At 38.2% G+C, this 17,527-nt stretch overlaps 1 protein-coding gene across 10 annotated transcripts in view; it reads left to right on the top strand.

Moving 5' to 3' along the window:
- LOC133528976 (innexin shaking-B-like) overlaps nt 1-15,910 on the top strand; it is a 152,422-nt gene extending 136,512 nt beyond the window's left edge. For all 10 annotated transcript variants that reach the window (XM_061866590.1, XM_061866598.1, XM_061866580.1 and 7 more), the window contains 3 exons: nt 3,795-4,014; nt 10,161-10,284; nt 10,727-15,910. In XM_061866590.1, the coding sequence (XP_061722574.1) occupies nt 3,798-4,014; nt 10,161-10,284; nt 10,727-11,132 (747 nt within the window). In that variant the 5' untranslated portion in view covers nt 3,795-3,797 and the 3' untranslated portion in view covers nt 11,133-15,910. The remainder of the gene's footprint in view (nt 1-3,794; nt 4,015-10,160; nt 10,285-10,726) is intronic.
- The last annotated feature ends 1,617 nt before the right edge of the window (nt 15,911-17,527 follow it).

Raw genomic sequence — 17,527 nt, 5'->3', positions numbered from 1 at the left:
AACGATTTGGTAAAAAAACTGATTTACTTATTGAATGAGTACCCCTAGTGTAAATTTAGTCGATAGCGAAACGTGACGTACGCCTTTGCGTTAAGTCTCATTTTGTATGGGTTGTTGAACAGCGCGCCAAGCGGGACGTTTTGGAAAGTCAAAAATCTCATACAAAATGACACTTAACGCAAACGCATACGTCACGTTTCGCTGTCGAAAATATTTACACTAGGGGTACAGAACTCTATGCGTAAATTACTTTCTATGTATCTCGCTCATACTAGCAAATTCGCTGCCCCTGCACTATCAGTTTTTTGTTTGTTACTTTGAAGACTTACTCATTAAGTCATTACTCATATCGTACTTATACAATTGCATTGAAATGTACCTAAGTCGAAAAAATCTTCAATACACAAATAGAGCAAGACATCTCAAAACCAGTTCAAGACGAATGAACTTGCCAATCATTGGACGGATGCCAAAAAATACTGTTTAACCCAAATTAAACCACTAATGGTATTAAGGCCGTTTTTATTTTGTTGTCGATTTTTTTTTATATATATACTAGCTTAGAAACTTTATAGAATAAAATGTAAATGTAATAAAATTCGGATTACCTAATATATGTATACATTGAGTTATCATCTTATCAATTTTATCATTATTAACATAATAATAAATAAATAATTATTTTCAGTCACACTTAATCCCACGGTGTTTCATCATTCATGTAGTCTTGTGTGCTATAATAAGCTTACGTTTTACATAATTTTTAATTTATTAACAGACAATTCAAGGATGATTTTTGGAAGTTTATTGTAAAGTCTTTATTCATGGGTAATTGTGTAAGATTTTACAATAAACTTCCTAATATTATAAATTTAAAGAATATGTAAAACGTAAGCTTATCTCTAAAGCCTATTATAGCACACAAGACTACATGAATGATAAAACACCGTGGGATTAAGTGTGACTGAAAATAATTAATTATTTATTATTATGTTAATAATGATAAAATTGATAAGATGATAACTCAATGTAATGAATTATTTATTGTTATGTTAATAATGATGAAATTGATAATTCAATGTATATATTTAGATTAAGATGATATTTGTAAAATTTGACGATTTAAAAGTGCTTGTTGCTAGGCTTATTTGAATAAAGAATATATTGACTTATGATTTTTACCTTGAATTCATGAATGCAATCCATCGTTAAATCCCGTACGAAAGTTGCTAGTGCGGAGTTTTCGTGTAGAACGCGGTCAGGAGCGGTGTTTGTTTATAAACGCGGGTCAAGTTAACGTGTTATGAAAGCTCGTAGCAGAGGTCCTAACTGGGAAATTCTATACTATACTATACTGCACTATCATCTGCTCTAAGAACTCAATGGAAGGAAATGGACACATGCAGGCAGACCAAGGATTTTCTACCGGAACTGAACCACAAACTCACCAAAAGACTACTGAAAACACCTAGACATCAACTACGTAAAATAGTAGGATTAATTACGGGACATAACACACTTAACAAACACCTACACAATATGGGTAAAACAGACAGCCCCATGTGCAGAGCGTGCATGGAAGAAGAAGAAACAACAAAACATATTCTCCTAGACTGCAAACAGGTAGAAGTATACAGGAACAAATACCTAGGGACTCCGTGCACACTAGGAGAGGCATTTAGCAACCTGAAAACTTTGCTAGGCTTCGTGGAGGAGCTGGGGTGGTTAGAGTAGCGCTACCTCGTTTCACGCAAAATAGGCACAATGGTTGTCGATTTGCGGAAAATGCCCAGAAGCACTAACTAACTAACTAACTAAGAACTCAAATATCAGCCCGATTCGTAGAATGAAATACGTTAACAATAAGTTCTGGTTTAGGTAAGTTCTCATTTAGATATCGTTTGTATGTCGTATAATTGACAGAAGCAGCTCGATTCGGGCAACCCATGCCACTTTGACGTTAGAAATATCGTAGATAGATCTTATTGGGATCGGCCTGTCGGGTTAAATAAACTTTGCCCCCGAGTGAAACACAAGATTTTTCACCTTTTTTTTTATACTACGTCGGTGGCAAACAAGCATACGGCCCGCCTGATGGTAAGCAGTCTCCGTAGCCTATGTACGCCTGCAACTCGAGAGGAGTTACATGCGCGTTGCCGACCCTAACCCCCCCCCGCCCCTCGTTGAGCTCTGGCAACCTTACTCACCGGCAGGAACACAACACTATGAGTAGGGTCTAGTGTTATTTGGCTGCTGTTTTCTGTAAGGTGGAGGTACTTCCCCAGTTGGGCTCTGCTCTAGATCTGGAATGATATCCACTGGCTGTGCCCTACCACACAAAGCGAGATGACATTCACAATGCCCATACCTCTCTTATGGACGTAGTTTAAGGACGTACCCGGACGTACCCGTACGTACCTCATCAACGCGAGAAAAATACTAACTGTAAAACATTAGAAATCAAATTTTGACTTTGACTCTGATCCTTATTCTTTCAGTGATGTGTTAAATTTGTTAAATATCAAAAACTGGCGCCATCTTACTGGGCATCGCCTAAACGTGCCGCCATACCTTTGGTCTATTAGATGGCGCCACTTTTTGATATTTAACAAATACTGTGGCTACAAAGCTTTCTTTGACAATCCACATCTATTTCAAATTCTCTTAATTAAAGAATTAAATAACAACTTTCCTCCTGAATGTAAAACAGAATTTTTCACACGCCTTCATTTATTTATTTTTTGCCCTTTTTCGGTCGGTAGACGGACTCTAGAAAGTTTGCCAAATGAGCAAATTCCGGAAGGTCACATCTTCATTATTATAATAAATAATCAATAAATATTATTACACAAATTTACTAAGTCCCACATTAAGCTCAATGTGTTCTGGGTACTTAGACAAAAACGATTATACCATAAACGATTATGATTGTGATATGATTAATATATAAATATTTAAATGTTACTTGCATAGAAAACATCAATGACTCAGGAACATTTATCCGTGCTTATCGCAAGAATAAATGCCCTTACCAGGATTTGAACCCGGGACCTACATAGGCAGGGTCACTACCCACTAGGCAAGTCCGGTCGCCAAATGAGCCTAAATTTTGGCTTTAGAGGTTGGTCTTTGAAGAAAAAGGGAAAAAATATAATACCATTTGATTTAAATCTGTTTAATACACCGTGTTTCTATTGAATTCCATTAACTCCGGGGTATGGGCAAGTACGTTTAAGGAAACTAAATGGCATAGTTAATTTTCAAAAAAGAATATTTTTTTTTATATATTTTTTTTATAAAAAGTAATTAAATGTAGCGTTTTTTTATTAATTAGCGTTGTCGTAATACGAGCATTACATTTAATTCAACCAAACAATTCAACACTACGACATATCAATGTCATTTCGAACATCAATCGTCCGAGATAGTATTTACGTTTAGTAGCAAATGTACACACTCGTACTAAACACTAATCAATATGTAAACAGGCCCTAAGGCAAGTGTATACGCTCATGAGGGTCTTATAAGATAAAAATAAATTATTGATTATATCCGAAATGGAGTTAATTAGAATACCTGTGTCTGAGAAAGTTACTTAATTTAAGCTCAGGAATGCACCCTTGAAATTAACGGAAATCAAAAAAACACGGTGTATATACTTTATCGGTAAATACATTTAAGTATACGACATTTGAACAGACTCCCTCCGAACTAAACGTAACTCCTCAAAAATCATCATTATAGTTTTTATAAATTCGTTTCGACTTCAATTGAAATGGAACCTTTGTCCCCAGGCCATGCTGTTCTACGCCCCCCGCTGGCTGTGGAAGTCCTGGGAGGGTGGCAAGATCCGCGCCCTCATGATGGACCTGGACGTGGGTGTGTGCACCGAGATCGAGAAGAAGACCAAGAAGAAGCTCATCCTGGACTACCTGTGGGAGAACCTGCGGTATCACAACTGGTGGGCCTACCGGTACTACCTGTGCGAGGGACTCGCTCTTGTCAATGTTATAGGTAGGTAACATTGTAGGTTTGAAGCGAAATACTTTTATCGTCCATACAAAGGCCAACAGTATTTCGCATAAAAAAAATACTTTTTCTTAATAGAACACAATACCGATGCATATCATAGTGCTGTGTTCCTGCCGGTGAGGAAGGTTGCCAGAGCTTAACGAGGGTGCGGAGTGTTAGGGTCGGCAACGCGCTTGTAACTCCTCTGGAGTTCCAAACGTACATAGGCTACGGAGACTGCTTACCATCAGGCTGGCCGTATGCTTGTTTGCCACCGACGTAGTATTAATAAAAAGGCCCTTAAACAGAACCCCGCTGTTTTTGTAACAGGTATTTTGGGCTAATATATTCGGCTGAACGGTACTTAATGCGAATTCCAAATTAGGCCTAATTATTTTTTTTTTCGATCGAAGAAAATTAAGCGTGTATAGAGTCCCAAACTAGCAGGTATCTTCAAGCGATACCATGAAAAGTATCAGTCGTATTTTTTGTTATTTTCGTGAAATCAAGGAGACAATTCTGAGTTCCATTTTATTTTCATGCAAGATACCTTTGCACTTATTTCGTCTTAAATAGATATACTTACCTAGTTACCTATATTTGTATAAAACTATATCAGTCTAATTCGTAGACATTTTTTCATTTACAAAAATATTATTATTCCTTTATTTCTCTTTCTTCTTAAGATTATGTTTTTTACAATATGGATATAAAAGTAAAATATATAAATACATAAAAAAATACTATACAAAACACATATAAACACATTGTAAAAAATTTAACCTAGTGTGCCGCCAGCAGCGGGGCAGGGCTGCCGGTGGTCAGGGCTGCAGAGAGAGGAACCGCCTGACTATCCGCGCCGTGTCCAAGATCACCGCCTTCTGCATCTGACCCTTGATCCAACCACCTAGCGAGAGTCTCTCAAGGTGTTGGTCGAGACTCTTCGCTATGAGACCGTTCGCTGAAACGACTATTGGGACAATGATCGTCGAATCAACATCCCACATGGCGGTTATCTCGTGAGCCAAGTCTAGGTACTTTCTGGACTTGTCCTTCTCGGCTTTCACGAGATTCTCATCATGGGGGATGGTGATATCGACGAGCACATATTATTATTATTATTTGTAAAGCAGGCAGGCAGTTGAAAAAACTGATAATGCATGTATCAGAGTCATCAATAAAGTTTTCAGTGTTGAGTAGAATTTGCATTGTGCGCGTCTAATTTATTCTTAAACTCATTGACACTTTGGGCCGATACTGAGTTTGTTCCAAGCTTTGACCACTCTAAAGTGTCTATGAGGATCGTTGTAGGACCTGCGAGACACCAGCTTATACTGATGACCTCTCGGACGGTCGTTGTTATTGCGCTCTAGCGTCTTATGAAAATCTTTGAGGTCATGGTGTTGGGTTAGTATTTTGTATGTCTCAATCAGGTCTCCACGTTCTCTGCGCTCTTTCAAGATTGTGAGCTTCAGGAAGTGCAGTCTTTCTTCATAGAGCATGTTTTTGAGTTTCTTCGGTATCTTGGTGAAATATGGTGTTATTTATAAAAAAAAATATTATAAGACATTATTACACACATTTACTACTCGCCTCACGGTAAGCTCAATAAGGCTTGTGTTGTGGGTACTTAGACAACGATATACATAATATATAAGTACTTAAGTACATATTTAGAAAACATCCATGACTCAGGAACAAATATCCATGCACATAACACGAATGAATACCCTTACCAGGATTTTAATCCGGGACCATAGGCTTCATAGGCAGGTTCACTACTCACTAGGCGAGACAGACAGGTTGTATAACTAAACTATAAAACTGAATCCTAAATCTAAAAATAAATAATACTAAACTTAAAATAAAATACTAAAAAAAAATCCCCCTGCGGCATGGTGCGGTAGATACCAAATATATTGTTTGAAATTTTTTCTCACTACCCAATTTCGCCGAAACTCTATGTAGTTTTACAAGCTTTTATTTAACAAAAACGTCACTTTTGACACTGACATAAGTTAACCGATCCATATCGTATCTAGAGCTAATTTTTGACGTATATTAAAGTTTGCATCAGACCGTTCGATTCAGATTTATTACACAACATATTATTGCATTACAAATTACATTCATATCCATTTATATGAATCTATATTGTGATCGTCAAAAATAAATTCTAATTTTGACTAAAAATAACATCATAATACAGATAGCAATAAATATAAAATGGACATAAATTTAAATGTGGAAAAATTACTGCCTTGGTTGAGACTTGAACTCACGGCCTCTGGAGACATTTCAGCTTATTAAAAAATAATAATTTATAAAATGGACATTTCCACGTGAAATGGATCGTCAAGGCTGAATTTAGTATGCTTGTTATTTGTTGGCTTGTTATTTTGTTATTGTGAGTCAAATTTTGGAAGCTAAATTCGACCCACTTCCCGATTCCCGAGTGAGTTGAAATTTTGCATACAAATGTAAATCGGATGACAATGCAATATGATGGAGGCAGGTGACCATTTTTTTTATACTACGTCGGTGGCAAACAAGCATACAGCCCGCCTGATGGTAAGCAGTCTCCGTAGCCTATGTACGCCTGCAACTCCTGTATCGGCAGGTCACTTCCTCGTCGTTATAATTTTAATTCAATACATATGATTTACAATCCGGGGTGGCTCGCGTGCGGCCTGCGACATCTGGCAGGGGCTCCCAACGCGAGGCCAGTAAACTTCGCGGACAAAATGTTGATTCTCTAGATTTAATATGACTCTAAGTATACCTAATCGTGAAGAGATAACTCGCATACTAGCCGTTTTTATACACTTTTTACACACTTTTTTACACACTTTTTACACACTTTTATTTAGCTGCGACGCGTATCTTTGTATAAATCTACATATATATATATATATGTGTGCTTCAAATCTTGTAACTTAAACTTGAACTACTTCCTGGTGTCTGTTTGAGCTGAAATTTGGTATACTTCCTTATTTTTGATGACAATGCAATATTATGCTAACATGGAGCTGATCTGATGATGCAGTCAGAAAGTAGCCAAAGGAAGTTCAGTCGGCAATAAAAGTGTGTGTCAAAAATATTTTTGACGGTTACTTGTTTGAAGTGAAAATTTCTTTAGGCACGTTGGGCATTTTTTGACATGGGAAGAAAACATTGAACTCACGACACGCGTAGCCGACACCTCTGTATATAAGTATGTACATATATTATGAATATATGTACAGATATTTGTGCTATTGCTTTTTTTTCATCAGATTTTGATTAAATTTGGTGTTAAAAAGTTCTTTATTCTGTACAATATAAGCCCCATTACAACACATGTCCTAAAAAATCTTCCATTGAGTTACGAAAACGCAAACGTATGGTAGTTGGATTTATGTTTTGATTAGGAGGAAAGAGGGCGGCCGTTTCTCCGTACAAACGTAGTCCCCATTTTCCCCTCTGGATATTGATATTATGGAATATATTTTTACATAATTTGATGTATATTAACCAGAGCTCAACGAGGGGGGTGGGGGTTTAGGGTCGGCAACGCGCATGTAACCCCTCTGGAGTTGCAGGCGTAGATAGGCTACGGAGACTGCTTACCATCAGGCGGGCCGTATGCCTGTTTGCCACCGACGTAGTATATTTAAAAAATAGCTGCCCTTACGTTTGACTTTTATCAATTTTTTGATTATTCTAAAAATTAGGAAAATTTTTTTCTTAAATTCTTAATTAATTATTATTTTATACAAATTTATAAATTCTCCTAACTCTTATAATAATTGAAATTTCCAAGAAAATCAAATGTAGGGGCATAGGTGTGATTCATATAAAACAAATTGTTTCAAAATATTTTCAATAATGTTAATATCCAGAGAGGAAAATGAGGACTAAGTTTGTATGAAAAGGCGATTTCGGGAGGGTCCTCCACTTTCGTCTTAAATAATGTACACTAGGGGCCCACAGTTCGCCGGACGATATCGGCCTGTCAGTTATTCGCAAAAGCCGAAGGGGCCCACTAACAGTTCGCCGGACGATATCGACCTGTCAGTTATTCGCAAAAGCTGAAAGGGCCCACTAACAGTTCGCCGGACGATATCGGCCTGTCAGTTATTCGCAAAAGCTGAAGGGGCCCACTAACAGTTCGCCGGATGATATCGGCCTGTCAGTTATTCGCAAAAGCTGAAGGGGCCCACTGACTAACAGTTCGCCGGACGATATCGGCCTGTCAGTTGTACGCAAAAGCTGAAGGGGCCCACTAACAGTTCGCCGGACGATATCGGCCTGTCAGTTATACGCAAAAGCTGAAGAGCCCACTAACTAACAGTCCGCCGGACGATATCGGCCTGTCAGTTAAAACAAAAAGTTGAGAGTTCCGAACAACTGACAAGCCGATATCGTCCGGCGAACTGGTAATCAATTGACCCTTATAGCGTTTTCACATGCCTCGAAACGGTATCAGATAGTACTAAAATTTATAACATACTTCTTTGTCGATCCCTCATTACTGAGCACCGTGTCCACTTGGTTTTACAGCTCCAGTGATTTGTCTCCATCGGTCTCGATCTCACGTAAACCTCACCGCTTGATGGAGTTGGCTTTCGTATAACATTCATGTTTTCTGTATTAATTTAAGAAATCATTATTCCTAAAAACAACGTTAACGCAAAAAAAGCGGATTTCATGCCACTTCATAGGGTCCATCCGACATCCGATATCGGATTGGCACTTCCGACAGTTTCTGCTTTCCCGCCCCTTCCGTCAGCTGTCTAACCATAATATAATAGGCATAATGTTTGTTGTAGTGTGCTTGGCCGCTGAAGGCGGCGCACTCCCCAGCCCGATTACCTTCGACCCGAATGTATAATCCGACAACCAATATCGGATCAGACAATGTGAAAACGCTCTAACAATTCTCTTTCTAAACATTTTAATGTTGACTCACGCTAGACTGGGCCGGGGCCAGGCCGGAGCTTCCGGCGTTTAGTTTTCCACGTGATCACCGATCAGCCGTCATAGAAAATGACGTGTAGGACGCCACGTCTAGTGCGAGTCATCCTTTAAAACGATTTCTCTGGTTTTAACTTCGATAGAAAATTAACTTAAAACCACTGACCACTGCTTTTTCATCAATATTTTTATTTGTATAATAAATATTAGCAGCGTAAGAACTCTAGGTACATTCATATTTTGAAGAAGACTTTAACGCACACACGTAGCCTAAATCGAAAGAATAAGAACACCCAAAAAAAGTTTTGTTATAATAAGTTTTTATAATATTAAATCCGCTCGTTTCGTGGCCTACCGAAGCGCCTCCTCAGCGTATCTGTTGTGTTGTTATTGGAAACGGGAGCCGACACGAATACCAATCAGCGACCGCGTTAGTGTCAGCACTGCTCTGTTGACAAGTCGAATGTGGGCTTTTCGCCCAGTCGCGGATTTTGGGAAATGCAGAATATTGATGCATTTTCAGCGCAACCGAATGTTGTTTGTTATTAATATTGTTTTCGCTGGTCAATTATATATGTCCGTAATTTTTTTTATTAATTTTACATTAAGAGGGATATATACCACGTGACCGTACGTACACGAAAGAGAAAACGTTTTTTCACTTCTATATATTTTCTATAATCCATGATTTTTTTTGTGTGTTATTGACAATGAAAAACTAGGTATAGATATAAGTTTTCTTTTTATACAAAATTTTCAAGCCAAAAAAAAAACAAACATAATTATACCTAGAATATATGCTGAAGCGGTCGACATCATAATCAAAGTGATTTATTAAGATTTATTTATTTAATTTATACTTTATTGCACATTAAATATTGAGTACAAATGGTGGACTTAATGTCTTAAGGCATTCTCTACCAGTCAACCACTGGGTCAAAAAGGGACGTTTGTTAGGTTCAGGCTTTGTACTTGAGAATAATTAACCGATATCACTACCTACTATTTACAAATTTAATACTAATTTAGATTTAGTTAGTGGAAAACGTTTTCTCCCGAAATTGAATTTCATTGAAGAAGTACCGGTATTTACCGCAAAGCTATTCGTCCCTCTTAAGTAACAAAATCTTTTTTATGACCTTTGCTTATGAATTATGATATAAAAATGATAATATTTAATCATCTTGTTTCAGGGCAAATGTTCCTGATGAACCGCTTCTTCGATGGCGAGTTCATGGCGTTCGGCCTCAACGTCATCGAGTACATGGAGTCCGACCAGGAGGACCGCGTGGACCCCATGATCTATGTGTTCCCAAGGTAAGATCGGTCTTATGGAGTATAACGACAGTATAGTTCATGGCGTTCGGCCTCAACGTCATCGAGTATATGGAGTCCAACCAGGATGACCGCGTGGACCCCATGATCTGTGTTTTCTCAAGGTAAGGTCAATCTTATGGAGTATATGACAGTATAGTTCATGACGTTCGGCCCCAACGTCATCGAGTACATGGAGTCCGAACAGGAGGACCGCGTAGACCCCATGATCTAGGTATGTGTTCCCGAGGTGAGGTAAATCTTATGAGGTATACATTTCGTACGTAGTCCGACCAGAACGTTGTGAGCCCTGTATATCTACGTGTTCCCTAAGTTAATACATCTCTCTTATCGAATGGAATCTAAAAAGCGCCTATCGCCTATAAAAAAAAAAAAAAAAAAAAGTACAATAATCCCAACATTCAAAACCGACCTTTATTTCCAGGATGGTAAAGTGCACGCTGTTCAACAAGTTCGGCTCCTCGGGCGAGGTGGAGAGGCACGACGCTCTCTGCATCCTGCCCCTCAACGTCGTCAACGAGAAGATCTACGTCTTCCTCTGGTTCTGGTTCGTGATCCTCGGCATCCTCACCTTCATCACACTCCTCTACCGCCTTGTCATCATCTTCTCTCCGCGCATGAGGGTCTACATGATGCGCATGCGCTTCAGGCTCGTCAGGCGGGACAACGTCGACACTATCGTCCGCAGATCCAAGATGGGAGACTGGTATCTACTGTACATCCTTGGAGAGAACTTGGACTCTGTGATTTTCAGGGATATCATGCACGAGTTTGCTAACAAGCTAAACCACAACTATCAGCATCATATCCATGGGGTTCCTGACGCGTGACCGCCGATACCAGGGTGGGTTTTCCACACCTGACTAACGTCGCTACAGCGGGACATGGAGCCCCCTGTATAAACTGACTTTGAAGTGCAAAGTGAAAGTGATCTCACGGTACTGGCCTAATAGTGTAGAGACTAGGACCCTATAGCTTACCGTCTTCGGATCATTCGCTGTCGTACTTAGTAGTGAACCGACAATATGATTTAATCGTAGTCGGATCCCTTTAGTGGATCCTCAATATTGCCGACTCAACACTCTACCACGAGCGTGCCGTAGGAGTGACAAGGACAGTTTTATACGTGTGAGAAAGACGCGGGAAGTGTTAGTTCGTGTTGGCAGCTCGTTTAACGTGATTGGTGTAGTATTTTTGAGTCTGGGTGAAAACGTTGAACGCTTTAGGCCTGTCATGATAAACTTCTAGTTTGTATCTGAATAGGTTCAGGTTCTAAATCAACATTTTCATAAGCAGACCTCGCGGAGTCCTTTCCGCACGGACCATGGCACTGTCATCATTCGTTACTAAAAGGCAGCTACTTAATTTTAAAACATGGCCAAAGCCATTACTCTATCTATGGAAGTCTTGTACATAAAGATAGCTGTGTTTTAGTAAAGGGACCTTTAACTAAGCTTTTTTGTATTGTAGCTACTCTTAAGCACTTTTCAAGCTTCTTTACAGACCAATAAAAAGCCATAATTAAAGGATCCAATATGTAGTTATAGTTCGGATAATTAAAGTGAATTAGTTTACAACGAGGCAAAGTCCAGTGTGTACACGGCATGCCGCGATTTCCTCTATTGTGCGGCAAAGCCGAATGTTTCTATCGATTCTAAATTATAGTAATTATGTTTTTGGGTATTTGGTGTGGCTTGAAAGACTTTATGACCAACTCTAAACTGAATGATTTAGAGAAACAATTTTTTATTAGATCTGTGGAAGAAAATAACGGTAAAGGTGAAATTCCAGTGCGCTAAAGCTAGGTACTCAAGCAGGCCACTATAATGTGGCATTTATAAAGCTGGTGCCTATATTCATTAGACAATAAAGATACAATTAATCCATACAATTAATCCTCAAACACTCAAACGCAAAGGAAATTACTAAAAAGAGAACTTTGTAGTTGAACCCAAAGTCCTAATTCATAGATTGACGGGATTTTGTCTCGCTGTAAGAACATTAGATTTGACGTCCTGGACGAAAATGGAGCAAAAGACAAAAAAAAAATACAGTTTATGGTGCTGCTTTGGACTTTTTGAAATATTAGGGATTAGACAATAAAAAATAATCAATTTAAAGAGCATTCCACCCGAGTGTCGCTTACGAACGGAACTCGGAACGGAAAAGATTTTCAGCTACTAAAAATAAAAAAGCAAACCAAATCCCTGCTCCTTAAAGTTCTTAGTCAAATTAAACGCGAAGTGTAAGCGACGCGTTAGCGACGCGTAAGCGACGCGTAAGCGACTCATAAGCGATGCTAGTGGAATCCCCTTTAGACCATAGTTAGGTGATTAGTTGGATTTAGGTATAACATGGGGTTTACTGGGTATCCGTTCATTAGTAATTGTTCAAATATATTAACGTAGAATAGTATTTCAATCAATTATATATACAGCATACGCTTGATAACCATCCAAACCAAAGAATATAGAATGTGCCAAAAAGTCCAAATAACATCAATATAGAAACTACACTTGAAAGCAATAAAAACAGGCTGAAGCTTGTCTAAAACACCTGTTTTTATTGCGTTTGACTTTATTAGACTAAAGGGTAATGTAAAAAGCTTGTAAACATGAATAGCCATAGATTAGATTTGAATCCAAGCTTTGCCAACTCTTGTAGTTCCAAAAATCTTGAAATGAACGGTCTGACGCACCATACCGCTATATATTACCAAAATAAGACTACTTTTTTATTAAGGGTGTTCAAAACGTCAGGAGAAATAAAAGGATTCTTTCTTAATTTTACATTCTTTACGCAAAAAGCTCCATTTTGTTAAAATAATGCGCGAATTATTGTTTAACCCTTTAAGGTGCAAAAAAATACCGAGGTATTGGGGGTTCTAGCCTCCTTGATGCTCGATTGTCCTAATGATTATGGTTGGGGAAAAATGCAAAAAGAGGGTTAAAAGTATTTTATGTTCATATTTATATACGTAGGTTATCCTACATTGCGAATTAAAGGGTTAAACGAAGCAGTCTGTATTAAATACCAAAATGACAGCCAACGAAAGAAATGTTTCAGAACATGTGGTAACAAAAAGTGTAGGCTACTATAACTCTGTATCTTTAGGTATTTAAATAAGAGTAAACAAACAATTTGTAAATTTTCGGGTAGTGATTTATTTATTATTTAATTTAATCGTATGGCGATATTGTCAAATAGGCAAAGATTATAAGGCAACATCCAGGTTATGCAGCCACTGCACAGTTTCGGGCGTCAGGTTGATGAGATCATCTGGTAGGCGCGGAGAGGACATCTCCGAATGATGTGCTCCATGGTTTGGTCTTCGATGCCACAATCACACAGCGCGGAGTCGGTCCATCCCCATTTGTGGCGGAAAAAGTTACATCGTCCGTGTCCAGTTCTTAGGCGATTCAGTCGGCACCATTGCTTCCTAGGGAGGTCTATTCCCTTATACTTGGTCGTTGGGTCAATATTCACGGCCGAAGTTTCAGCTTGGTTCATCCAATCTTGTTTCCATAGCTGATCGGTGTCAAAGGTCTCCTTAGAAAGTTTTGCAGCCGCTGCATAGACTGGCCGTCGGGACTTGAGTCTCGCTGCAGGTGGGTTGGTAAACTCTGGGTGAAGTGGGAGCGTGGGGCAGCATCTGATTTTTTCTGCTTCCCTCAACAGTGCAGGGTAGTTATAACATTTATTGATTAACCATCTAAATACAAAACCGCCCGGATCAGTCACTGAACGACCTGACTTTAACCTACATTATTTGATCATGTAATGTTTTCATCAGATGAGGGTAGATTTTGTTTACTTTTATTTAAATACCTATAGATACAGAGTATATGTATGGACAGCATTTCGGGAATTTTGTTTAATATAAATAATAGTTAAGAACTTGAATCGTTGACCTATTCGGGTTAGGTTAGGTACATTGATTTGTTACTATAAGTATTGAACAACCGAATTAACCCCAAATGAGTACCGTAAAATGTGTACTTTGCTTGCCACTGGGTAATTGTTCTTCAACAGTTTTTTTTTAATGTTACGAAATGATAACTACTATCATGTCTACATAAAATCGGCATATATCTGAATCACGTCTAACTGTACAATGTACAGTCAGCATCAATAGTAGCGGATGAAACAACGCGCCAAAAGTATCTGATATTCCGGATAACATTTCTAAATACAGATAAATCACTAAAATTAACGTTCCTAAGTATATCTTTTACGGTCTTAATTGTTCTGCATATAGAACCATCACTTTATGTTAAGCTTTTACTGAATGGCAGATACTTTTGACACCTTGTTTGATCCGCTACTTTTGATGCTGACTGTACAGCAAGCTGCAAAATTGTGTGAACGCATTATGAAAGAAATTCATTCATAAAGTGGGTAAGCACTATATCAACATACCTACTAATATAATAATTTGAAAGTTAAATTAAAGTTCGAAGTTTGGAGCAAAGTAGACATATTTTACGGTAAGCAATTAAAGTCCATCGGTCGGCCTTAAACAGTCGCTGAACACTAAGCTGTACTGCCTTCGGTGTCCGTCCGTCTGTTCGTCTCTCGGCGAGTATCTCTGGACCGTTATAGGTTAGTGTTTTAAACACAGTGTTTTCTACAATACCAATCAGTATAATTACAGCTTGATGCGACAGTAGGAATAAATTGCTCACAAATATTTGAACATACATACATGTTTTCGACGTCATGATCTCTGGCAACCCCACATTACATTTTGGCATTTTTTTACTATATGGGGATTTTTAGTCAACAATGAGGTCAATGAGTATTACTTAATTTCTACTTAATAGAAAAAAAATGTAGCACTTCAGTTTGAGAGTAAAAGGAAAATGAAATTGGGGTTGCTGTAGAGTATCTCTCCAGCAACCCCAAATTCCACCAAACTAGAGATAGCGAAACTGGAAAAATTAGTACTTACAATTTTATTCTCAAATTAGTAAGTATAGTATAGTTCAATACCTACCTACCTATCTACCTACCAATACATTATACTCCACACTAAACAGCTATAGTTTTTTTTTTCAAGTTAATAGTAACTAAGTACCAATTGTGTACTAGATCCTTAAATAATAAAAATGCCATAACGCAATGTGGGGTTGTCAGAGAGCATGTCGTTCTCGAGCACCTTGCCCGCACCCACATGTCTGTTAGGGACTGTTCATGATTGTCAATGGATCTTAGCCAGCGATTTTTGAAGCCGACTGTAGTCGCCAGCAGATATATCGGGGCTACCGAGGTGCTGTGTCGAACTCGCATTGTAACGCTTTGATAATAAAGGCGTGTTCAGATATTTGTGAGCATCTTGCCCGCATATATGTGATGGTGGTGGTGTCTGTACCACAAGAGCTCGGAAAATCGTCCCTAGATCGCTTCGGAAGTTGTTCTTAGCACTGCCAATTATTAATAATTAATGACAGTTAAATAAGTAAATAATTAATAATAACAGGATGTAATAATTATACTTTTATATTTATTTTTCTCCTGCACTGTACTTACGTTTAGTTCGGAAGGAGTCTGTTCAAATGTCGCATACTTAAATACAGATCAAATATATATTAAACAGATTTAAATCAAATGGTATTCTAATATTTATTCCTTCTCCTTCAAAAGGTTAACCTCTAAAGTTGATTTTTTTTTTTTTAATTTGCTTAGCTTAATAATTCTATTTATTGACAATAACAATATACATAATGGATATATACAGATGATTACTATAACTAGCTTATATCTAAAATAGGCCCTTGAGGCATTGTACCAAGGATTTTAGTTTGGGTTCATATGACAGATAGAAAGATAAAGCTAGTTTATTTTCCAAGTAGGCATATTATAAATCAAACATAAATAAATTGCAAATTGGATAATTCCAAAGCAGGCCTTTCCGAGTTCGATTTTAGGGTCGAAGTGAGAGGGTTTGTCCCTCTGTGGTATCGGGGGCAAGATGGATTCCCCTACTCTTCAAGTCTCGTGTAATTTATTATAATGCGCTTATGAACGTCGAATAAAGCTACACCGGCTCTAACCCTACACTTCTGCCCCGAGATTTAAATCCCTCCTAAATTGTAGGAAGGTAACCCAATAGGTAAGGGCGCCTTCATCTGTTCACGGAGTTCTTGAATAATATATAATAATAAAAAATACGAAAATTCTATTTTTATTATTTTTATTTATATACTTAGAAAACATTCATTCACCAAGTCAAAACACTTGCTAGTGACATTATGGAAGGTAGAGGCAAGGAACAGAATCTCCATATACCAAAAAGTGTCCGACAAAAAATCATAAATAGGTGGCGCTACAATACCTAGAATACTTGAGAAAAAAAATCTAATCATAGACAGCGCACTTCACTCCGTCAAAAACGCCTAGGTTCTTAGCTACACTAGCGCTGCTCTGGAGAGATTTGAAACTATTATTAATAGCTGACAGGTAGACACTTTTGCAACAGTTCTGCCCATGGAGATTCTGTTCCTTGCCTCTACCTTCCATATATAATAGGTACTCTATCCTAGGGAGAACTGTTGCTAAAGTGTCCAGCTGGCAGCTGTAAATAATAGTTCCAAATCTCGCCGGTGGCGCTAGGGTAGCACAAGGACATGACATGAGCTTAGACGTTATTGACGGAGTGTCAGTCAATTGAATGTAAAAGAGCCCTTGAGGCCTACTTGCAGAATAAATTTTTGAATTTTGTTTTTTTTTTTTTTGAATTTTATTATCAAAGTCAAAAATGTGTTCGCGATGTACCCTGGCGCCACCTAAATAAGAATTTTTGACGGACACTTTTCATACACGTAGATTGTTCTCCTTACCTCTACCCTCCATACTCTATACATCTGATTGACGTGTAATACATAAGACATCACTTTTGAAGGGCAAACGTCACGGTTATTTCAAAATTGTAATCTCGACACAAATTAGTAAAATTCAAGTTTTAACTGAAGACACACCAATGTTTCCTGCCAATTCTACTCACTTGATCAGTCTAGCCCGATCACTGGCTTCCACGAGTACTGTGGATTTCCTACACTGTGATGTTAATAAAACTAGATACCCAAAATAAATACACGAGACTTGAGGAATAGGGGAATCCATCTTGCCCCCGATACCACAGAGGGACAAACCCTCTCACTTCGACCCTAAAATCGAGCTCGGAAAGGCCTGCCTTGGAATTATCCAATTTGCAATTTATTTATGT

The sequence above is a fragment of the Cydia pomonella genome, chromosome 1, assembly GCF_033807575.1.
Source record: "Cydia pomonella isolate Wapato2018A chromosome 1, ilCydPomo1, whole genome shotgun sequence".
Lineage (NCBI taxonomy): Eukaryota > Metazoa > Arthropoda > Insecta > Lepidoptera > Tortricidae > Cydia > Cydia pomonella.
Note: the sequence above shows the minus strand (reverse complement) of the source record. Positions and strands in the feature narration are given on the sequence as shown.